This window comes from Trichosurus vulpecula, chromosome 1 (genome assembly GCF_011100635.1).
Source record: "Trichosurus vulpecula isolate mTriVul1 chromosome 1, mTriVul1.pri, whole genome shotgun sequence".
Lineage (NCBI taxonomy): Eukaryota > Metazoa > Chordata > Mammalia > Diprotodontia > Phalangeridae > Trichosurus > Trichosurus vulpecula.
In genome coordinates, this window is record NC_050573.1 from 70,726,865 (window position 1) to 70,751,194 (window position 24,330).

Here is a 24,330-nt window from a genome sequence, read left to right on the forward strand (position 1 = left end):
TTTTTAAAGATGGGGAAGACTTGGCATGCTTTCAAGGCATGATCTCAAACATGTGACAATACACATAAGCACTTTGTAAACTTGAAATAATTATTTTAATGTGTTGTTATTAGACAACTAGGCAGCACAGGGGAGAGAACACTGGACCTGGAGTCAGGGAGACCTGAGTTCAAATACAGCCTTGGACACTTAGCGGCTGTGTGACCTGGCCAAGTCACTTAACCTCTGACTCAGTGTCCTTATCTGTAAAACGGTAATGATAATAGTTCCTACCCAGGGTGGTTGTCAGGATCAAATGAGATAATGTTTGTAAAGCCCTTTGCAAACTTTAAAGTCCTATTTAAATGTTTTTGTTATTGTTATTTTCATAGTAGCTGTCTCCCCTCGATAGTTATCATTCTCTCTGCTGTTTTGATCAAAAATTGAGAAAGTTGAAAAGCTAGAAAAACGTGACTCATATGCAGATTATATTTTCCATAACAGGAGATGTTAGCGTGGAGTCTGGACTTAAAAAAAAGTATCATGGTAACCAGACTTCAGAATAATCCTGTGTAATCCTGTGTACTTTATTTTATGCATTTAAGGACATTGTTCTGAGAAGGTGTTTTAACAACCCAGCTAGCAGCTTCCGTGGGGGAGTAAGATCCCTCCCCCACAGCCAGCACCCAGGGGGCTGCCAGTGCCCAGGAAGCTGCCGGGAAAGCACAGGTTCTTTTTATCTGCTCAAACAAGGAAAGCACGGTGAAGGGGTTGACCAGCTTACTTTAATCCAGCATTCAGTTAGCATACAGACAACATTCATTTAGTTCAGGGGAAAAGGCCAGCATTCAGTTAGCATTCAGTTAGTTCAGGGGAGCATACAGATAAGCATCAAGAGACAGACCAAATACAGATTCACATACTTCAGGGGAAAAAAGCCAGCACCCTGAGGTTCAAAACATTCATTTAGTTCGGGGGAAAAACAAACCAGCATCCCGAACCTCAAAACCAAAATACAAACAAGTTACAAATATCAACAGACAGACCCAATACAATTCATAGTTACCAACATCTGGGCTCGGCCCAAGAGCAAGGGCTGGCCCAGAGTCATGCTTGCTTGCCGCTGTTCCCACACCAACCGGAAGAGGAAAGAGAGAGCTTCAAGCTGTCCTCTCCCCTCTTATAGAGTTTTTGACATCATCAAGCGCCGCATGAATGACCAGGGCCGATTGGTTCTTGACGTGGCCCCTCCCCTTAGGGTAGACCAGGTTCTGGAGCTAACACCTCCCCTCAGCCAACCCCATGACTCATCACACAGGAAGTTGTCTGCTTCCTGGAATGCTCTTTGGGCTTCCTGCCCCGGAAGAGCAAGCCACAGTGTCCAGAGGCTCAATGAGGTAAGCTGAGTCATTCAAAGAAAACAAAGGCCATTCTGCTTACAGAAGGAATCCATAGACTTCTCCACACTGAGTGTGAAAGGGGGCCAGGACACAGATAAGGTTGAGAATGCCCAATCTAGAAGAATTAACTTTCTGTTATATTGCCAAAAGAGATGGATCCTGCTTTTATTCAGTTTAATTCAAGAAATGACTATGAGACACTGGTATGCAGAGGGCCAGTGGTGGGTGGCATCTTGATGTAGTGCAAAAAGTGCTGGATTTAGAGTCAGGAAGTTCCTAGTTTGAATCCTGCCTTAGTCACCTTCTAGTTATGTGATCCTGAGGAAATCACTCCTTCTCAGCCTCACTTTCCTCATTTGTAAAACGGGGGTAACCAGAACTCCTACCTCCTAGGGTGGTTTTGAGGATCAGACGAGATAAAATATGTAAAATCACTTAGCACATCTTAAAGTGCTCTATAAATGCTAGCTCTTCTTGTTACTAGGTGCCGGCATCCTCAATCCTTTCCCTACTTTCCTTCCTCCCCTTGACCCCAATCAGGACCTCTTGGTGTCTTAAGGCACCTTCTGTCACTAAAGGATAGGTGTCCCTTGTTGGCCATGGCTGTCTTTTCCATCATTTTCCTTGCTCCACCAATCTGTCTTTTTCTCTTGGCATCTCTAATCTTTCCCTCTCATTTTCCTCTTTACCTACAAAGGCAGTCAGATTTCATATCCTTAAAACAAAAGCAGCAACTGTATGAACCCCTTTTGACCCTCTTGATTCCCTCAAGCTACTTTAAATCTCTTTTCTACATTCATAGATTTAGAGTTGGAAGGAAACTAGAGGTCATCTTGTCCAACTCCCTCATTTAACAGAAGAGGAAATTGAGACTCAGAGAGGGGAAAGGACTTGTCCAAGGTCCCACTGACGGATGTCAATGGTGGGTTTCAAATTCATGGCCTCTTGTACCAGATCCAGTACTGCCTCTTTATCACCCTATAATCTGACTTCCATCCTGTGTACTCCTCTGAAACTTTCTCAAAGGTTATCCAAAGGTTCCTCTTGGCCAAATTTATTGGCCTTTTCTCTATCTTCTTTGACCTCTTTGTTATCATTTGACCCTTGGTCATCCTTTCCTTGATACTTCTTATTTCCTTGGTGTCTTTGACACCACACTCTTCCGGTATTCCCATCTCTTAAATAACTTCTGCTTTGTTTCCCATGGCACCTCCTTTTTTCCTCCTGACTCCCCAAAACTCCAGCCTTGGCTTTTTCCTTTTATCTCTCTTTATCCTTTCTCCCTTGGTCATCCTAAGGCTTTCCCTGTTGTCTCAGTGCCCATGATTCCCAACTCTTCATTTCTAGCTTTGAGCTCCCCTGGGAGGCTCCAGATGTATCATTTCTAGCATCCTGCTGGCTTCATTTCCATACTCAGGCTTGACCCCATGGCATGTTAAATTGTTTTACTAGTCACTCCTCTAGAACCCTGAAAACCTGCTAACTTGCTCTTTCCTCAGCCTGTTAATCCTTATTCCTTGGGAGCCTCCACCGTTAGATTTCTCTTCTCCTGTGCATCCCTGGAGAAAGTTGTGACATCAGGCTGATCTCCCTTACTTCCCATTTCTGTTGTGCAGCCTTATTGGCTGTCACTGCTTTTCCACAGTCCTTAACTCTTCTCTTACGGATTCCCTCTTTTCTCTGTAGTGACTCTTCCAAATCTTATCTTCTCTCCTTAAGTCCCCAACTGCACTTCCAACCCCATTAAGATGATTTGGCCTTTTGTTTCACAGAAGAGGTAGAGAGTTCATTTAATGTGAGTTCTCTGAACTCCTCTTGCATTTTTGAGAACTTCTCAGTATCATCTTCCCTTTATCATTCTCCTCTTCTCTTCTGTTACAGAAGAAGCCTTCCTGAGGTGAACACTGATAGCTCTATTTGTTCCCTTAATCTCTTTCACTAGGCTTCTAGGCCCCCACTTCGTCAGTGATCCCTTTTCACTTCATCAGTGATCTCTTTTCTCCACTGATTGCTTTCTGTCTCTCTGTAGATGTACTCATCTTTTCAGACCTTCCCTTGACATCCAGCTACCACTTCATTTCTCTTCTGACAAACTTGAGAAAATTTCCTATACCTAATACCTCAGCTGCTTAATCTCCCTACTCTTGTAACCTAACCTGATAGTTCTATCACTACCACTATAATGAAACTGTTCTCTCACAGTTCATTAGTGACATAATTGCTAAATCCAAAGGCTTCCTCCCCTTCCCCTTCCACTTTCCCATTCCTCATTATTCTTGATCTCTTTGAGACATCTGACACTGTTGACCACTACCTACTTTCCCTTTTCTTCAGAGGCATTTCACTCTCCTCTGTTTCCTTTGTTGGTTCTTTGTTTTCTTCCTGACCTAATGTCTTTATGTTCTTGGCCATCTTCTCTCTCTATACACATTCCTTTGACAGTCTTATTGACTTCCTTCCTCTATTCACAGAGGAAGCACTCTCACCCATGCAGAAGACTCCCCAAAATGTATATCTCTAACCTTGCACCTTCCTCCTGTTGTCCAGACAAATTTCACCAGCTAGCTGCAGGACGTCTATTCTTTCGTGTTCCACATCACTTCAAACAAAATCTTTCTAAAAATCGATTGAGCTGCTTATCTTTTTTTAATCTGCTCTTGGTTTTTGACTTTATCTCTTTTCTGTATAGGTCTGGTCTTGTCATTTATTTGTTAAAATCTTCAGTGGTTCTTTCTTGTCTTTTAAGTCCTATTTGTTCATTTGCATGACATTCCAGACACTGTGATTTGGTGCTAATCTACTTTTCCAGCTTTAATTTATATTACTCACTTTTACATATTCTGTGCTCTAGGTTGATTGCTTCCTTTGTTCCTCTTACTTACCTCTACTTATTCACCTTTGTGTCTTTACTAAAATAGCCTTCCTTTTTTTGCCTGTAATTCCTTCCCATTCTTTAAAACCTCAGTCTAGTGTCACCTCTTCCATGAAGCTTTTCCCTGATTTCTCCCTTGCCCTAGTATGCCCCCTTCTCTCTCTATATGTAATATACCTTTTTGACTAGGCTTTGTCACCGAGACTACAGATACTGTTGCCGTATCTTTAAGAGCCAAACAGTTGTTGTTTGTCCTTGTTCTTAAAAAGGACCGTGACATCAGGAAGGAGATGTCATGACTTGCAAGTGAACTGGATTTAAGCGAAGGAGGGCTGTGCAGTCATGAATCTCTCTCTGTCCTCCAGAGCCACCTGGGTCCAGTGGCAAGATATAGATCAGGATGACTGGAGATGGCTCCCCATGCAGTGGGAGGTCTTGGCCTTTTTGAGCTAAGGTCTTTCCCAGGTCTCAGTTTGTCTGAGGCAGCACCCATTCGCTGATTAAGGCTAGGTAAAAATGAAGCAAAGAATGGCTTCTTTTACCTAGTCCAAAAGAAAAATCAATCTGGGAGGGGAAGACCCTCAGGGTTTCTGGCCAAAACAGAAACAATTGCTATTTACCCTCACTCGGATCCATCGGAATCCAAACAGTGACCAAATGAGGCCCATCAATGAGAACCAAAGTGATTTGGGTTTAAGGCTGCCAATTTGAGGCAGTTTGAAGTTAAAGAGTAAGAAATACCTTGCTTTGAAAGGCTTCTCCCTATGAAGTTAGGAAAAAGTGTATTTTTTATCTTTGATCTATGAGATAAACTGGGGAGAAGACAGAGAAAGAGGGTGAGGAGAAAACTTCTTGTGAGAACTGTCTTAATTATGTTATTAAAAATCATTATAAAGAGAATAATGTGGAAGAATTGGCAGTTTACAGTGTATTCTGGAATGACTGTTAATTTACTGTGATAGTTGAAGACAGGATAAAGGAAAAGGAATAAAAATAACTTAGTTCCTGAGAGACCAAATTTGACTATTATCTTGAGAAATGCAAAGAAGATTCTTGAGACTTTAATTAGTATCTGGAGTAAACTGAATGGAGAAATTGTGGTCTGGAAGTAACAAGAAGTCCTTTGCTATTACAGTGAGAGTTTGAAGTGATTCTGGTTGTGATCTTTTTCATAAACAAATTTTTGCAAATGTCTTTTATTCATTTCACTTTAATAAATTATACATTCATCATTTTTGCCATTTACCTAACTCTTAAGGAAATTAAGGGATTTAATATAAAGAAATAAGAACAATTACTATTGAAAAAGGGAGTTTTTCCAGTTAATTTAATAAATGCTCTTTATTGGACTGGGGTGGGGGCTTGAGCCAGCTAATTAGTGAGAGGTTGCAATTGTATTAATTACTAAGAAAAGATCAAAGTCTACCCTGGGATCTTTGCTCATGCTTGGAATAATAAGATCAAATATGGGAATAATTCAAGGAGCAGCAGGCTGAAGGGTGACCTAAAAATGAGTGTTTGACCTTAGCGAGCTCTGTTAACTCTTGCCACATGATAGCGTGACAGGAGGGGTGCAACCTTTTAAACTTGCCACATCAGTAATGACCACCCTCCTCCAGGCCTTATGTAGCACTTTGTTTTGTATTACTGTATAATGTATTTACCATGTATTATTTTGCATTTCAGTTATCTGTATCATATCCCCCATTAGATTCATAAGCCCTGTAAAGTCAAGGATTATGTCTTATCTAAACTGTGTATGTCCCCTAACTCTGAGCACAGCAGCTTTGCACCCAGTAAGTCTGTTGAAATTTGTTGAATTGCAGTGAATAAGCTACCGAGTTCAAATTTTGAAAATTGGAAATTACCAAGGACTGTGAAAAACTTTTCCTTATTCATCTGTAGATCAATGAATATGTAGATGCCCGGGATATGAACATGGGAGCATGGTTTGAAGCCATACTGGTAAATGTCACAAGGAAAGAAAGAGCAGCATCCAGTGAATCCAGTGACAGTGGAGATGGCCAAGTGGCTGAAGAGGATGTTATCTATCATGTGAAATATGAAGAGTGAGTTTGAAGATGGTTTGTGGTTTCTGAATGGTCCCTAACATAGATGATTTTGTGGGTCTCATTTAGTTTGTCCCATATAAGACCTTCAGTTCTTAAAACAGTTTTGGAGGTCACATGAAGGAAAAATGGTTAATAGGATACTCCTACACAGGCATGAAAATTAATTGAGGGTACTAGGAAGAGTGCTGGTCTTAAGAATCAGGAGGAATATGTTTGAAATGCTTCAGAGACTTAACTGTGACCATGGGGAAAATCACTTACCCACTTGGAACTCTTCTGAGTTTTCCCTATCTGTAAAATGGGGTGATAGTCCCCTACCTCATAAGGGTTAAGGATCAAATGAAAAATGTATATAGAGAACTTTGCACACCTTAAAATTACAAATGTTGGTTATTATTATGTAATATTGGCATACATTTGTAATAATTCATTTCAAGGGAGGTGAGTCCAGTTTTTCATATGTAATATATATGTATTACATATGTATATATGTATTCATATATAATATATATAACATATATTTTCATACATACATATATATATATATATATATCTGTTAACTGTTTACTGTACTTTTTATGTTAAAGCTATCCAGAAAATGGTGTTGTGAAGTTGAGTTCAAAAGATGTAAGAGCTCGGGCCCGGACAATACTGAAATGGCATCAACTGGAAGTTGGACAAATTGTGATGGTGAACTATAATCCTGATGAGCCCAAGGAGAGGGGCTTCTGGTATGATGCTGAGATCCTTCGAAAACGGGAAACTAGGACTGTTAAAGAGATATATGCAAACTTACTGCTTGGGTAAGTTGCATGTGATTGTCAGTGTACCTCATAATGTCACAGTAAGTTGATATAATTGAAATGTTGGCTGTAGTCAAGAGCTGGTGATACCTTGAAAATTAGTGATATTAGAGTAGCCTAATTTAGCTTAGAATCAGAGTATTAGCCCTCCAAGGAGCCTTGGAGATCATCTAGTCCAGGGGTGTCAAACTCAGATAGAAGTGGAGGCTGCTGAACTATACTTAACTGCTGATTTCTTTGGGGCCTTATATTGACTTAATTTTCAAAAGTACTTACTGTTCTCTATGTTTTATTGTATTTTTATTTATTTTGTCAAATATTTCTCAATTACATTTTGATCTGGTTTGGGTTGCACTTGGGAGTGTTGCGGGCTGTGTGTTTAACACCTCTGATTTAGTCCAAATCCTTCAGTTTTACAGAATTTGTGACCCAGAAAGAGGAAGTGACTTACCCACATTGTCTCAGTGAGGTTGTTACCAACAGTGGAATTTGAATTTAAGGCTCTTGATCTCTAGTTCATTGTTCTTGCCACTGTACAGTACTAGCTTATGGATAATTAATGGATTCAGTCTGAAGTAAATGAGTCATTAGATTGGCATTCTATTCTTGAATCTTGAATCATCTCTGAGAACTAGCTTTGACATAGAAAAAAGTTGAGGTCGGTCGTATTTATCATCCCTTATATGGTGCTGTTCCCTTTTGAGTTGCCGTTATTTTCTTGGTTGCTAAATATCTGAGGGCCCACTTCTCTGGGTTTGAAGAATTTCAGCTTAGCGATTGGAAACACTTTTGAAGGGGAGACCACTGAGGATGGAAGAGTCTCAGCTGTTTTCACAAGTAATCTGCAAGGGGTGTTGGTTAACAATGTTAGCTTTCAGATCGATTTTCCAAATGCATGCAAAACAGGAACAAGCCTTGAGAGAGTCTTTCAGTGCTCTCAGCCAGGTATTTCAAAAGAAACCATTAACTGGGGGAACACTGAAGTCACTTCTCTCAACCTCAGTTTCTTCATCTGCTTAGTGGGGGAAGTGATAAATCTTACTACATGCCTTGTGGGGTTATTGCAAGGAACATTAAATTTTAAAAATACTTTTTAAAAGTGGATTGTTACTAGTTCTACTTAATTTCACATGTAATAATCATAAATTATGTGAGGTGGAATAGAGAAATGACCTCAGAATTAGAAAGACCTGGGTTCAAGTGTGGCCTTTGCTGCATATTGGCTGTATGACCATAGGCTGAAAATCATTTAACCTCTCAGTGCCCAGACAATGAACTAAAACTTTAAGTTATAGGCACATCACCAGTCTGTTTCTGTGGACAGGATTTCTCTCCCAGAAGTTCTCCACATGGATGAAATCATAGATTTGAGTAAAGGAAATAGGTTAACATTGACTGACATTATCAAAGAGAGATGAAATGCTGTCAGAACCTTCCCCCTTTCTCTGCCCTACTCCATATTCTCCCTCAGACTTCACATTGAAAGCACCTTGTATCACATGTCTCTAATACACTTATCAGTTGTTATTTATTAGTCATGTGTTTTTTTCCTCTAAGTTTACTTGAAGTTCAGTAAAGCAAGAACCTTGTGTTACATAAACTTTGTATCCTTTAGCATGATGCATTACCCATAGTAGGGGCAGAGAGGAGAATAAACATTTATAGAGGACCTACTATATATGCTAGGTACCTTGCAAGTTTCATCTCATTTGAGCCTCACAACTATCCTGGGAGCTAGGTGATGTTATTATCCAGATTTTACAGATGAAGAAAGTGAAACAGACAAGTTTAGGAACTGCCTGAGGTCACATAGCAAATAAGTGTCTGAGAACAAATTTGAACTCAAGCCTTCCTGACACCAGGTCTGGAGCTCTCTCCACTGTGCCACCTATTAAGTAGGTACTTAATACATGTTTGTTAAATTGAACTATATTACTTGTCCCATGCATCTGTGGGGCTTACTAATAGCTTTTTAAATTCTGCCTCCCCTGAGTATAAGAAAAGTGGGAACTTGGAAGGGGCCTAGGGCTGCTGACCCAGGGAGTCTCAGTGTTAATGTTAAGTCTGAAACTTTGGCCCAGAGAGAAGATAAAAGAGAGGAAATAATTGTCTCTTGGCAATTTGAGCAGCCCTGGGCAATCACTGCCACTTTGGATTGGGAAGACAAGAGGTGCACATGTTTTAGGACCGTCTTCTGTTAGGTTCCTCCCTCCACAAGTTCCCCCCTCCCTAAATTTGCCTCCCTCATACGTACATATACAGACCCAGACATAGACACTCTCTCTCTCTCACTTTTTTGGGGGTATATATTTTGTATATTATTTATGCACATTGTCTCTCCTGATAGAATGTAAGCTTCTTGAGGTCAAAGACTGTTTCTTTTTCTAGGGGGCTGGGTGGGGTGCTTTTGGCACAGACAGGCCATATGACTGTGGACTTCCTTAGGCAGCTATTTAAGGCCATAGATTCCTGCATTAGTAGAGGCTGTTCCCTGTCTGGAGCTCCCACTTCAGCAAAATCCCACAGAAGCCCAGGCCAGGCCCTGACCGTTCCTGTCACTGTTGCTGCTTAACAAATAGTTCTGGATCAACTGGCGGGAAAGAAGACTAGGTTTAGTGTTAGGGGACTCAGTTCTAACCTGAACTAGGGTATGCATCTTAGCTCTTTAGGGCAGCTTCGTGCACTCTACATTGTCTCATCATCCTGTGTGAGCTTAGACAGTCAACACACAGTTTAGATCCTTTGTTCCCATTCCCTGCTTTTTGTGACATGGGTCACTGCCAGTTTTGCAGTAGGTATTGTAGTGAATGTGTACTTACTTGAATAAGTTAAAAGCTGATTTCAGGATATTGGAGGAGCAAATGGGTGATTGTCTTGGCAAAAGCTGAATTTTACATATTTGTTATAGGGATGCTGGGGATTCTCTGAATGACTGTAGAATAACTTTTGTGGATGAAGTTTACAAGATTGAGGAGCCTGGCAGTGTGAGCCCAGTTGGTTTCGAAAACCTTTTGAAAAGTGAGTTCTGGTAACCCTTCAGTGTTTCCCATGGGGTGTCTTTAGTATTGTTCTCACACTCTGGTGGTGGAAGACTGCTTTCATAAACTGACGTGCTGCTTTTGTGTTGGTTTCTGCCTCTGCATTTAGGACAGAGTGGCCCCATTTGCAAACACTGTAAAGATAACCCCAGTAAGAGCTGCAGAATGTGTGCCTGCTATGTGTGTGGAGGAAAGCAAGACCCCGACAAGCAGCTGATGTGCGATGAGTGTGACATGGCCTTCCACATCTACTGCCTCAGCCCTCCACTGAGCCGGATTCCAGATGATGAGGACTGGTGAGCCTCCGTGCTGCAGGGCATCCTATTTGCAGTTTTCTGGGGGAGGGGGTTGTGAGAGACTGACAACATAACTTATGAAGACCTAGGTCCCCTTCTTTGTGGGTCTTGGTTTGGGGGAATTGAACAATGTAGGTGGCTGTTTCCTCAAAGTACTAGACTTGGTGGGTTGGGACTGGGTTGGGGAAGTTGGAAAAAGGCACCTGAAATACCTGGCATCTGCCTGTGGAGCTCTGATGGGCCAGGCCGGAGCTTGGAGGAAAAAGGCAGATGAGTCACTGAGAAACCTGCACACACCTGTGATGCCTGTGTGCCCCAGACAACCTGAATTAATTTAGAAGTGCTGAGGGATTTTGAGGAAATGAAGTGAATGGAGCCAGGTGAGGTTGTATAGTAAGACTTGGGGTTTGAGAGGGAGGGGCATATGGATTATAGATGAAGAATCTTCCTCAGGTGAAGTTGAGGTTCTGTGGTAGAGAGACAGGAATGGGGGATCGGAAGCCTCTGTTAACTGTATTAAAAATAGCTTGCATTTTACAGTTCTTGAAGGTTTATGAAATACTTTTCTTGAAACAAGGCTTTGATGTAGGAAATCTAGATCTTTGCACCATTTTATAGGTGAGGAAGCTGAGGCCCAGCATGGAGAAGTTGGTTCCCTAAGGTCACACAGTAGGAAATAGTAGCCTTGGGAGTCACCTCCAGGCCTCCTGACTCTGCAGCCAAAACTGTTTTTGTTACAGCTTAGCTGCTTCTTGGGAGGGGGCATAGGATGAGAAGGGTGTTTTCACAGGTCAATCAGTAAGCATTTATTAAGCAGCCACTGTGTACCTGGCTTTCTGCTAGATGTTAGGGATGCAGAGATAAAGATGAAATGGCTCTTGCACTTGAGGAGCCGACACTGTGCAGGGGAGACTGCAGGTAGCTCTCATGGTGAATTTTGGGGGATGCCTGGGATTCTCCGCAATGGAGATGAGGAAGGAGAGCCTTCCAGGTTTGGGAGACTGCCTGGGCAAAGGCCAGGAGAGGGAGTATCAGGTGTGAGGAAGGCCTTTTGGGCTGGACTGAGGAGTACATGAAGGTGAGTAATGCATAAGAAGCCTGAAAAAAGGCAGGTTAGAAAAAATTGTGAAGGGCTTTCCATTCCAAATGGAGGAGTTTGTATTTCACCCTGAAGGTAATAGGGAGCCATTGCAGTTCTATTGAGTAGGGGAGTGACGTGTCAGACCTCTGTTTTAAGAAAACATATTGCTATCTGTGTGGAGGAGAAATTCTAGAAAAGGGAGGAGGTAGGATTAAGGCAGGGAGACTATGTAAGTGGCTGTTACTGTAGTTCAGATGAGAGGTGATCAGGGCCTAAATTAGGGTATGACTGGGGCAGAATAGAGAGAGAAATGTTGTGGACATAGAAATGACAAGACTTTATAAAAATACTCTTTTGAAGTGAGAGGTTAAATGAAGGCAGGTAGGTTTTTTCCAGGATAAATGTACTATGACAATTTAAGAAATATGTCCTGATCTTTTACTCATTTTAAGTATTACTCTGCTATGTCCAGTGGATAATTTTGTGGGTATATAATTGTAGGTATTGCCCTGAATGTCGGAATGATGCCAGTGAAGTGGTCTTGGCAGGGGAGAAATTAAAAGAGAGCAAAAAGAAGGCAAAGATGGCATCTGCTACATCGTCGTCTCAGAGAGACTGGGGCAAGGTACGGAAACAACTTTTTATTTCACTCTGATGTTTTAATGGTATGTTAAAGTTTTCTTACTGACTTTTTTTTCTCCCAAATTATTCTTCTTAATATAGGGTATGGCATGTGTGGGTCGTACAAGGGAGTGCACTATTGTGCCTTCTAATCATTATGGACCGATCCCTGGGATTCCTGTTGGTACCATGTGGAAATTCAGAGTGCAGGTATAACATGGCAGGCAATGTGAGTTTGTGGTGATATTTCAGTGGAAGGGGTAGGGTTACTCTGATATTCAGCGAGCCTCAGGCTAGATTGAATGTGATCAGAGGTGGTAAGAGGTGGTGGTGAGAATAGCTTTGGTTTGTGGTCTAGTCTTGTGTCAAAAGAAATTCTTTTGGGGAGGAGGTACATAAGGTCCTAGAATGCCATTTATGCCAGCCAGTGCATCATCCCCCACAGCAAAAAAAAATACCTTATCCAAAAGGTTAAGATTATGTTTAAGTTACTGTTTTCTTTAAAGTTATATTTAAATGTTAGAATGTTAGAGTTGGAATAGATCTGAGAGATCATCTGGGTCAACCCTGCTATTTGATACATGAGGAAACTGATAGAGGTCAAGTAACTTGCTCAAGGTCGCATAGGGATAGAGAGGACTTAACTTACATTTCCTAGACCTCTGGGCCAGTGTGCTTTTTATTACCTGCCGTGATTTGTACAGTCAGTTCACAGGTATAACCACCAGTTCTGTATTTGATCGTGTTATGTGTGAGTGTCTCTTCTGTTCCATTCTTGGACGTCTTTAAGTAGAGGGTTGATGACACTGTTAGGGGTTGATGACACTGTTGGAGGGCATTCACGATTTAAATGCTGGTTTAACTAGATGACTTGAGGACCCTTCCATCTTTCAAGTCAAGATTTCATGTGCACAAATGATTATATGGTCATCTATAATCTTTCAATTTAAAGTTGCCACCAGCTAAAATGAATATATATGTTAAAATCTAGAGGTTAACCTCGGGGGCTTGGGGTTTTTGAAAGTTTTTTTTGGCTATCCCACAAAGTGCGATATGGTCTAGTTTCCAAGAATCGTACTAGTCCAGACATGTAAGATTCATTGTGCCTTTCCTAGGTGAGTGAGTCTGGTGTCCATAGGCCCCATGTGGCAGGTATACATGGCAGAAGCAATGACGGCGCCTACTCTCTGGTCCTGGCAGGGGGCTATGAAGATGACGTAGTAAGTGATGTTTTATAATTGTGCGTGTCTGCAACAGAAGCTCTCAGGTGGAGTCTTATCTTGTTCCTTGCTCAACTAGATGGGTTTATCCAAGCCTTGCTCTGTTACTTCTCCACTTCAGGACCATGGCAACTCTTTCACTTATACGGGCAGTGGAGGCAGAGATCTTTCTGGAAACAAACGGACCGCAGAGCAGTCTTGTGATCAAAAGCTCACCAACATGAACAGGTTCATGGTTTTATGAATTTCTTTTCTGATTACCGTTAAATTCTTAAGTAGACTTAGTCTGTAGGGAAGTATTCAATTAGGGTTAAACGAGAATCCTTTGCTGTTGAACTTGGGTAAAGGGTAAAATTAATTTATTTTTCTAATTTTATAAAAATAATTTTTTAATTACATGTAAAACAATTTTTAACATTTGTTTTAAAAAAATTCTGAGTTCCAAATTTTCTCCCTCCCCTCTCTCCTCATTGATGAGAACGCAAATGGTTTGGTAGGTTAAACGTGTGTAGTCATGCAAAACATTTCCATGTTAGTCATGCTGTGAAAGACCCCTCCCTCCCCAAAAAAAGCACCCAAGTAAAATAAGGAAAATTTTAAAAAATATGCTTTGATCTGCATTCAGACTCCCATCAATTCTTTGGGGGTAGATAGCATTTTTCATCATAATTCCTTTGGAATTGTCCTAGATCATTGTATTCCTGAGAATAACTAAGTCATTCACAGTTGGCCATCATACAATATTGCTGTTACTGTGTACAGTGTTCTGGTACTACTCATTTCACTTTGTATCAGTTCATGTAAGTCTTTCCAGGTTTTTCTGAAACCATCCTGCTCATCATTTCTTACAACACAATAGTATTCCATCTCAGTCAAATACCATAACTTATTCAGCTATTCCCCAATTGATGGGCATCCCCTTGATTTCCAGATTTCCAGTTCTTTCTCACCACAGAAAGAGCCTCTGAATATTTTTGTTTGTATATATAGGTCCTTTTCCTTTTTTTTTTTTTTTTAACTCTTTGAGATACAGACCTAGTAATGATATTGCTGGGTCAAAGGGTATGCACAATTTTATAGCCCTTTGATCGTAGTTCCAAACTGCTTTCCACAATGGTTGGATCTGCATTAATGTTCCAGTTTTCCCACATACCCTCCAACATTTGTCATTGTCTCTTTTTGTCACATTAACCAATCAGATAGGTTTGGGATGATTACCTCAGAGTTGTTTGGATTTGCATTTTTCTAATCATTAGTGATGTAGAGTTTTCATATGACTATAATAGCTTTGATTTCTTCATCTGAAAACTTCCTTTTCATATCCTTTGACCATTTATCAATGGGGAAATGATTTGTATTCTTACAAATTAGACCCAATTCTCTATATTTTTGAGAAATGAGGCTTTTATTAGAGAAATTTGCTGTAAAAATTATCTCCTAGTTTTCTGCTTTCCTTCTGATTTTGGCTATATTGGTTTTGTTTGTACAAAACCATTTCTATTTATTGTAATCAGAATTATCCAGTTTATATCTTGTGATGCTCTCTTTCTCTTGTTTGGTCATAATTTCTTGTCCCTATTCCATGATACCCTAATTTGCTTATGTTATCACCCTTTATGCCTAAATCATGTAGCCATTTTGACCTTTTCTTGGTATATGGTGTGAGAATGTTGCTGTATACCTAGTTTATGCCAAACTGCTTTCCATTTTTCCCAGCAATTTTTGTCATATGGTGAATTCTAGTCCCCAAAGCTTGGATCTTTGGGTTTATCAAGCACTAGATTACCATCGTCATTTACTACCGTTGTGTATTTAATCTATTCCACTGATCCACCACTCTATATCTTAGCCAATGAGAAACTCTGAGTCTTTCCCTCCCACAATTTTTTTTTTGAGTTGGTAAAAGAGGCCATTCTCTGCCTCATTTATTACCTAGCCTTAACCACTGAATGGGCATTGCCTCAGTCAAACTAAGACCTGAGAAAGACCTTAGCTTAAAAAGGCCGAAGCCTCCTACTGCGTGTAGGGCCATTTTCAGTTGTTCTGATCTATATCTTGCCACTGGACCCAGATGTCTCTGGAGGAGGCTATGAAGCTGGTGACTTTGCACAGCCCTCCCTCACTTAAGTCCAGTTCACTTGCATGTCATCATATCACCTCCCTGATGTCATGGTCCTCTTCAAGAATGAAGGACAAACAATACTTTTAGCCAGTACCAGATTGTTTTGATGACTGTCACTTTGTAATTAGTTTGAGATCTGGTATGGGGCTAGGCCCCCTTTCTTTACATCATTTTATTGATTCCCTTGATATTCTCGACCTTTTGTTCTTCCAGATGAATTGGGTTGTAATTTTTTTTTATTTCTACAAGATATTTTTTGGTAGTTTGATTGGTATAGCACTGAATAAGTACATTAATTTAGGATGAATTATCATTTTTATTATATTGGCTTGGCCTACCCATTAGCTTATTTTTTTCCAATCCTTTTTTTTTAAGAGGTGGCTAGAGGTTTGTATTTTCAACATATGAAATAACCAACTTGGTTTTCTCTCCATTTCTCATTCTGCTTTCCTAACCTTCCACACGTGATACCTGAATTTTTTGCCTGTCTTTCCCAGACTACTACTTCCTAACATTTTCCACCCTGTGATCTCTTAGAGCTCTAGCTTTGAACTGCAGTGCTCCTATCAATGACCGAGGCGGAGCTGAAGCCAAGGATTGGCGAGCTGGGAAGCCAGTCAGGGTAGTGAGAAATGTCAAGGGAGGGAAACACAGCAAATATGCCCCAGCTGAAGGGAATCGATATGATGGAATATACAAGGTAACTTCTGGTGTGAGCTTTTATTTTCTCTTTAATGTTAAAAGTAATTTGGTTTTTTTTCCTGTGCTGACTGGATGAGGTTTATTTTCTTTTTCTACATTCCATTAATTGGATTAATTTGCAACCCTTTCCAGGTAGTGAAGTATTGGCCTGAAAAAGGGAAATCTGGTTTCCTTGTGTGGCGTTACCTCCTCAGGAGGGATGATGATGAACCTGGCCCGTGGACAAGGGAAGGGAAAGACAGGATGAAGAAACTTGGCTTAACAATGCAGGTAAGGTCAGGACGAGGCCTGTGTTGGATTATGTTGTATTGGCAGATATTTCTGTAGAGGATAGGCTAGGAATTTCTAATTATATCCTCAAAGCCAATTATTCTTGCCTAGGGAACACTGAGTTCCACCTAGTTCTTCCAGGTCAGCCCTTTGAATACAAATTGAATTTATGTGCCTTTTATATATAGGACAAGTTTGCTAATGTCTTCTGGGGGATTATATTCAGGTTGGTAAACATTTATTTTATACTTTTAAATTTTAACTGACTTTTATATCACCTTTATTTCTAAATATAGCCTTCCTCCCCTCCCCGGGGAACCATTGTATAACAAAGACTAAAAAAAGACAAGGTGACAAAAAGAGAAAAGGTAGAGAAAAACAGTTGAGCAAACAAACCAACAAACCAACCAAGTCTGATACTGTGGACAGTGTTTCACATCCGTAGTTGTTCACTTCTGCAAAGATGAGAAGGAGTTACAGTTTTCTCCTCTTGGAGCATTATCATTACAGAGTCTAGTTTCATGTTGTATGTTGTTTTTTTCCCATTTATATTGTTGAATTAGTGTATATTATTTTCCTGTTTATGCTTTGGTAAGCTTTTGTTAAGTACCCATAGTCATATGGGTGCTAGAGGTAAAGATAAAAAAAGTCTTCCCACAAGAAGTTTTCAATCTAATGGAAAAGCTAAACATGAAAACATGTAGATACTAAGTGATAAATACAAAGGAGAGGTCTAGATAAAGTATTATAAGAAATCTGACTAAGGCTAGATTTTCATGAAAGAGATTAGGGAAGGCTTCCTGGAGGAAGTGCTCTTCCAATTGGGCCTTGAAGGACAAATGTGAGGTTACAGCATATGGAGGTAATGGAGGAAGAAAGCTAGATTTAAGAGCAGCATGGGCCAAAGTATTGATAGGAGTGTGTGAGGATGGTCATTCTGTGAAAGATGGCAGTAGGATAGGTTTGCTGGATTGTATAGGACCTTGAAGGCTGGGTTTTAAGACCCTTGTTGGTAAGTGACAGAGCTTCTAAAAGCTTTTGAAGTTTACTGGTACATGCTCTTGTATGAATAGTCTTGCATTTTGTGAGCAAAGCTGTGAATTGTTCAAATTGACTTTGAGACTGTACCAAGTAAGACCCAACAAGACCAGCAGCAAGAGCACACATCCTCTTTAGCCACTTGGCCATCTCCACTGTCACTGGATTCACTGGATGCTGCTCTTTCTTTCCTTGTAACATTTACCAGTATGGCTTCAAACCATGCTCCCATGTTCATATCCCGGGCACCTACATATTCATTGATCTACAGATGAATAAGGAAAAGTTTTTCAGTCCTTGGTAATTTCCAATTTTCAAAATTTGGACTCGGTAGCTTATTCACTGCAATTCAACAAATTTCAACAAAAATGTTATATTTGCTCTGAAGTTCAGGGTGCTGCCTTTTCCTCCTGAACTAAGTGAGTTATATATGTATGTTTGATTAAAGTGAAATTGTTAACCCCTTAAAGTTACTTTTCTTAGTAAAGCAGATCAAAGAACCTGTGCTGGCAGCTCTTGTTGCTGGTCTTGTTGGGTCTTACACCCCTACAGCAGCTGCTAGCCAAATTGTTGCTACAATAGACAGGCTTTGTCTGGTCAAGACATCACATACATAGTTACCAAAGAGAGAAGTGGCTACCCAGAGTCTCCACACCAACACTCTTCCACTGAGTGAGAGCCCCCAAACAAAATGCTAACTTCTGAGTTTATATACCCTTCTGAAGACCTGAAGGCTTCAAACCTAATCAGCAAAAGGGTGTGGGTCTGGGGCTTTATACTGAGTTAGCAAAAGGCTATGGGCCTGGGGCTTTGCACTTAGTACGTCTTAAAGGCACTTGATTGCTCTAGCATTCTAAAAGAGAAAACAGTAAAAAGAAAAAAAAAAGTCCCACCTTAATTACTGATACAGACTGGTGTAGGATGGATCACCATTACCTGTTATTTTTTTTCAATAATTGCTGTCAAAAGGAGAAGAGGTGGAATGGCCTCCTGTTTATTTACAGGAAGGCTTGGGATTCAAGTCCTGCCTTTGGGGTGGTTCACACAATTGTAATTAGGGAGAGAGTGGTACTAATGATTCTTGCTGTTACTGTAGTGCTTTAAAAGGTTTGTAAATGCCTTTGCTCATGGCCCTGTAAAATAGGTCATCCAAGTATAAGCCCCATCACTTTGTAGCTGAGGAAACAGGCTTAGCTGTAAGGTAAGTGACTGGCACATAGTCCCACCACAGTCATGGCATCCCCTTCCTGATGTCATGGTCCTCTTTGGGAACAAAGGACAACAACAACAGTAAGCATCCAGGTTGGGATTTGAACCCGAGGTGCCCAACTGCAAATTCACTGTCTTTTCTACAATATTATATTGTCTCTTAGGATAAAATACATGATTGTATTTGGCTTCTGTCTTCGTTCATAAATGGACCCTACTCACTGTTTTTAGGCTAGGGTAGATAAGACTTGGAGACAGACAATGTGCACTTCAAACCCTGTGATGGCTCATCAGCTGTGGGACTGTGCAGATCACTTGATGACTTCTCTAACCCTTCCTTTCTTCAGCTATAAACTTCTGTAGGTTACAAGGATCAAATCATTGCAAACCTTAAAATACTATATAAATATCAACTCTTATTATCAACCGTAAAATGTTTTTTCTTTTTGGGACTGCTGTTGGCTCTTAGATCTGAAGGCCTGTCCTTTTTTGTGTTAGATGATTGTCTATTCCCTTCTCTGATTGGAGGAGCATAAAACATCAACTGCCTTTGGGCATCATTGGTACTTGTATTTCTAGTGCTTCTGTTATTTGGAAATGTAGATCCAGGAGATTGTCAATCTTTTTTTCCTTGGGTTGTATTGTTTTTGAATTTAATTGAGGTGGCTAATTTGGAGTTTCTTATTTCCCCAAACACCACCAAAAACGACCACACCCCAAACATGGATAGGTAGGTTAGAAACTAATGGAGCATGAAGTGGTAAGGAGAATCCTGGAGCCATTTCTTGTCTTCTTTAGGATGAAAATAATCTAACATCCCAGCCCTTCTGAGATTCTAAGTCTCACCTGACTTTACTTAATAATAAAAGCTGTCATTTATAGATTGTGCTTTAAAGTTGGGTCATTTGGTTTTCACAACCACCTTGGCAGGTAGGTGCTGCTAGTATCCCTGTTTGACAGAGGAATCAGGGTGAGGGTTGAAATAACTTGTTGAGGGTCATATAGCTAGGTGGTGAATGAAGCAAGGTTTCAATTTAGATCTTCCTGGTTCTAAGTCTAGCACACTGGATGGCTCCTCATCACCCTGGTGCCTCTCTGATGCTAATCAAAGAGCTCCCTCTGTTGTGGCAAGTCATTTTATCGTGAATTAATTGATACGGGACTATTTAGAGAGTTTTTTAAATTGACCCTACACTCTTGGGATCATAAAGAGTTGTCTTTTTTTAGCATAACTTCGGCACAGTAGAGGATTTTAGGTGATGAAAAATTGAATATACAATAAACCCAAATCAAAAAGACTATTGCTAGAAGGGCTGCCGGAAGATTTTTGATCAAGACTTTGTTTTCTTCTATATGTTTTCACAAAATCATGAAATTGAAAGAGTTGAGACTTTAGAATTTATTTAACCCACTCCCTCCCCTCCAAGTCCATGTAGAAATCTCTCTAGATTTTCTGGCAAGATGGCATATTTCATATTGTCAAAGAATGGTGTACATGTTTTAGCAAAACACTCAAGTGCATCATTTCAACAAATGTTTCTTGAATGCCTACTGTGTACATAGCATTGCTCTAGAGGTTATCAAAGAAATAAAGACATTTTTGCCATTAGGGACATCAGAAGGGGCATTCCTCCTTCAATTAAAAAGTTAAGTAGGAATACAGGTAACATCTGATTTCATACCAAAGTGAGTAATATTGACTAGAGATTATCTGAGGAGTTATACTTGGAGTCGCTTGGAGAAATAAATATGTCCTAGAGTGGTTGGAGAATATATTCCTGGAGGAAGTCAGAATGGAGCCAGAATCTTGAGGATGAGCAAGAGAGGCTATTTGAGGAGAGATGACTAGCAAATGAAAAAGCCGTTGGCCATGATGTGTCTGTTATGGTTACGGGATGGGCAGGAAGGCGGTACTAACTTCAGGAGAACATTTATGTTGGCAAGCAATAAGAGATGAGTTCAGTTGGTAAGTAACTTGAGATTGTGGAAATTAAGAAGCCAGGAATGATAGAAAGTTTGTGTATCTTAAGAACTTTTCTTTGTGGATTTCTTCACTTGACTTTGTTTTTACCTTTTAGTATCCTGAAGGATATTTAGAAGCAGTTGCTAACAAAGAAAAGGAAAAAGAAAATAATAAGAGTGATGACGAGGAATTGACATCTCCAAGGAAAGGAAAGGGGAAGCGGAAAAGGAAGACAGCAGGTTGGTATTTGAGCAGCAGAGCTCTTCTGTAGCTTTACTTCAAAGCAGTGAGTTCCTCTGGGCTGACCATGTGTTCTTTCTTTTAGGGGGTAGGGAGGCCACCTTTCTGACCTCTCCTAGTACAGTGTCCAAGAAGACTAAAGTGGAACCATACAAACTCACATCCCAGCAGAAGACTCTTATCAAGAATGATGAATCCAATGAAAAACTGTGGAATGAAGTATTAGGTGCACTGAAGGATGGACCGGTAGGAGTGGAGATTTTATTTTCAGTTTCCCTCTTTGCAGAAGGGTATTTGTTAAAGGGCCCAAATCAACTGGGTAGATGTGCTTGGAGCTGATTTCTGATCAGTGAGATGCTGGTAAATAAGTAATTTAGACCTCCACTAAGGTCCTATTTTGATGCCTCATTGAAGTGTGGTATCAAACCCACTGTCAGAGGCATGTAAGCTATAGGACCCACCACATAGGAAAGACTTGGCTTTGGGGTCTGGAGACAGTATTTCTGTCATCAGAAGACGTGGAGAGCCAGGTGCAGAGAGGCCCAGGCCCAGAAAGTTGCTGACCAGGGGTGTGCCATATTTATTTATTTAGGCTGTGGCATGACTCATAAAAACAGTCTATTGGGGGTGGTAGAAATTGTGGTTTTCCTTATTCGATACCTATGAAACCACAGATCTTTTTGAAGCATTGGATAAGTAATTTATTTTGATGTGTTCTTAAGAGAAATTTTGAAATGGTTATTAATGGGTAAAACATCTTGAACATGAAAACTTTTCCTTTGAGATGCAGCTACAGTGATTTTTGTGTACAGTGATTATGTAGTACATAAAAATGTATTGTTTCAGAGCTGAGTGTGTCGGATGGTCTCCTATACTTAATTTCATTTCTCCAAAAAGGCTATTTTATGTGAGCATCAGAGTAGGATAGTGATGTTTTTTTAGTGGCTTTTTATCTGTCATTGCTCCAGTGGCCCTTACCTTCTGAAAAAGATAGGTGATTTTTTGGCATTAAATGTTTTATTGGTATTTTTTAAGAGTCACTACCACTTCCCGGTGACTCTGCCCTATTCCATAACATAGAACTCTTCCTTATAACAATTAGGTAAAGTAAAGCAACACACAATTAACACACAAACTCTGGCCAACTGTGTGTACCTTTCTTCACACACAGAGGTGTGCCTCCTCTCTACCAAAGAGGGTGATATGTTCCACCATCATTACCCAGGCATATCAAGTTGGTTACTGCATTAATCAGAGTTTGGTGTCTTTCATGTGGTCACTGTGTAAATTATTTTCTTGTTTCTGCTTATACTTTGCTCCATATCAGTTGATAAAAGTCTTTGTAAATTTCTCAGAAGATTTCATTTGTTATGTCTTCTAGTGCAGTAGTGGCAGAGGCAGAGACTACTCATAGGTTGTGTTTGTCTTTTGTTCTCAAAGAGGACCGTGACATCAGGGAAATGATGACATGATTTGCATTTGACTTTGATTTGAGTGAGGGAGGGCTGTGCAAGGTCACCAGCCTCACTTTCTCCTCCAGAGCCATCTGAGTCCAGTGGCCAGATATTCACCAGCACCACTAGAGATGGCTCAGGATGCACTGCAAGACGCTGGCCCTTTCAGGCTAAGGTCTTTTCAGGTTCTCACTTTGAGTGAGGTAAGGCAGTAAGCTCTAATTCTGCCTCTGCCCTGCCCCTTCCCCGCCTCCTTTCCATGCTCCATTTTCATGGTTGAAGGCTGCCTCCTTAACTTTGGGTTTACTGGCTAGATCTCTTTCTCAAAAACCAAGCCTTAAACCCAATTCTTTCTGGTGCTCATAGATTACCTCCTAGCACTAAGTGAATGTAAATACCAAATAGTAACTGTTTCTCTTTTGGCCAGAACCCCTGAGGGTCTTCCCCTCCCAGCTTGATTTTTTTTTTTTGAGTTTGATTAAAGGGGCCATCCCTTGATTAACTTCTTAGAGAGGCCTGTTCATGGAATGGGCGTTACCCCACTCAAAATGAGAACCAGAAAAGACCTTAGCCTGAAATGGCCAGGGTCTTGCAAGGCAGCCTGGGCCATTTCCTTGATATCATGGTCTTCTCACAACAAGTACAGTAGTATTTTACAGTAATAGCTAGCATTTTTTCCTATACGTGTTATTTTACTTTATCCTCACAGTAACCCTGGAAAGTAGGTGCTAATATCTCCATTTTGGAGTAGAAAACAGAGGCAGAGAGAGCTGAAATGACTTGGTCAGGAGTAACACATATAAGTATATGTAATTATAAGTCAGTCAAGTGAGGCCCCCTATCCACTCTGCCAGTGGTATCAAACTCCAGTAGAAAAGGGGCCACTAAACTGTACATCAGGATCCTTATCAGCTGCAGATTGACTTAGAAAACCATATATTTACATTAATTGTATTCTATTTTTATTGTTTTGTTAACTACCAGTTACTACTGGGTAATATTGCCATTGGCAATGCATGATTGGCTCCCGTGCACTCTGCCACCTAATGGCCGTTGCATACATTTGTTCAGCTGTTCCCTGTTCAGTGGGTATGCGCTGTTACTATGTTTCTAGTTCTAAGCTGCTAGAAAAAGTGGTACTATAAATATTTTGCATTCATGGGATCTTTCCTTCTATCCTTGACCTCTTTGGGTGGGATTGGTCAAAGGATAATGTAGTTTGACTTTTCTGGTATAGTTCCAAATTGTTTTTCAGGACAGTTGAAAACATTTACAACTCCACTTAAAGTGCATTAATATGTTTATCATCCTTCCCATAGTCTCATCTCCAATCTTTTACCATTTTTTCTCTTATAATTTTTGTCAATCTAATGAGTAGGTGAAACCTTGAGTTATTTTAATTCGCATTTCTCATATTGGTATTGGAATATTCATATGGTGGTTGATAGTTTGTATTTTTTTTGAACTGCCTGTTTATAGCCTTTGATCACTTAATTTGTTGCAGAATGGTAGATTTTTCCAAAAAGTAAGGTGGTAGCTGGGATATTTTTATTTTTGGATCAAGTATTGTCTTAGTAGAATCCTACCCTTGTAGGTAGGATTCAGTTCTGTTTTGGGCTTTGGATATAATCTAGTCCAGAAGTTTTTACTTGAGTTAAAAAAGCATGTGCAAAGCTCTGAATTGTGAAATTCTGTATATGACTTGATTTTACTGGATTTCTAAGCTTGGATGCTTCAGTGTTAATTATGCACTTATTTATTCCTTTGCATTTTTTCCTAACCACCTCCGATTATTTCACAAGACCCTCATGAACTCACTATGAAGGAAGTGTCAGGATAACTAATTATTGTGGGGCTAAGCTTCTTTGGGACCCAAAACATGTGTTTAATAACTAGTAATAAGTTTTCTGGTTTTGTGCTTGCTGAGGCAATATGACTTCTTGGTAAATG

General features: G+C 40.2%; 1 protein-coding gene across 1 annotated transcript in view; it reads left to right on the forward strand.

The window, feature by feature from the left end:
• The window catches only part of UHRF1 (ubiquitin like with PHD and ring finger domains 1), a 44,951-nt gene that overhangs the window by 16,410 nt on the left and 4,211 nt on the right, over positions 1 to 24,330 (forward strand). The window contains exons 4-15 of the mRNA XM_036767199.1: positions 6,157 to 6,320; positions 6,911 to 7,126; positions 10,035 to 10,144; positions 10,274 to 10,460; positions 12,043 to 12,166; positions 12,265 to 12,372; positions 13,278 to 13,382; positions 13,504 to 13,610; positions 16,042 to 16,204; positions 16,339 to 16,476; positions 20,802 to 20,925; positions 21,012 to 21,172. Coding sequence (XP_036623094.1) covers positions 6,157 to 6,320; positions 6,911 to 7,126; positions 10,035 to 10,144; positions 10,274 to 10,460; positions 12,043 to 12,166; positions 12,265 to 12,372; positions 13,278 to 13,382; positions 13,504 to 13,610; positions 16,042 to 16,204; positions 16,339 to 16,476; positions 20,802 to 20,925; positions 21,012 to 21,172 — 1,707 coding nt within the window. The remainder of the gene's footprint in view (positions 1 to 6,156; positions 6,321 to 6,910; positions 7,127 to 10,034; positions 10,145 to 10,273; positions 10,461 to 12,042; positions 12,167 to 12,264; positions 12,373 to 13,277; positions 13,383 to 13,503; positions 13,611 to 16,041; positions 16,205 to 16,338; positions 16,477 to 20,801; positions 20,926 to 21,011; positions 21,173 to 24,330) is intronic.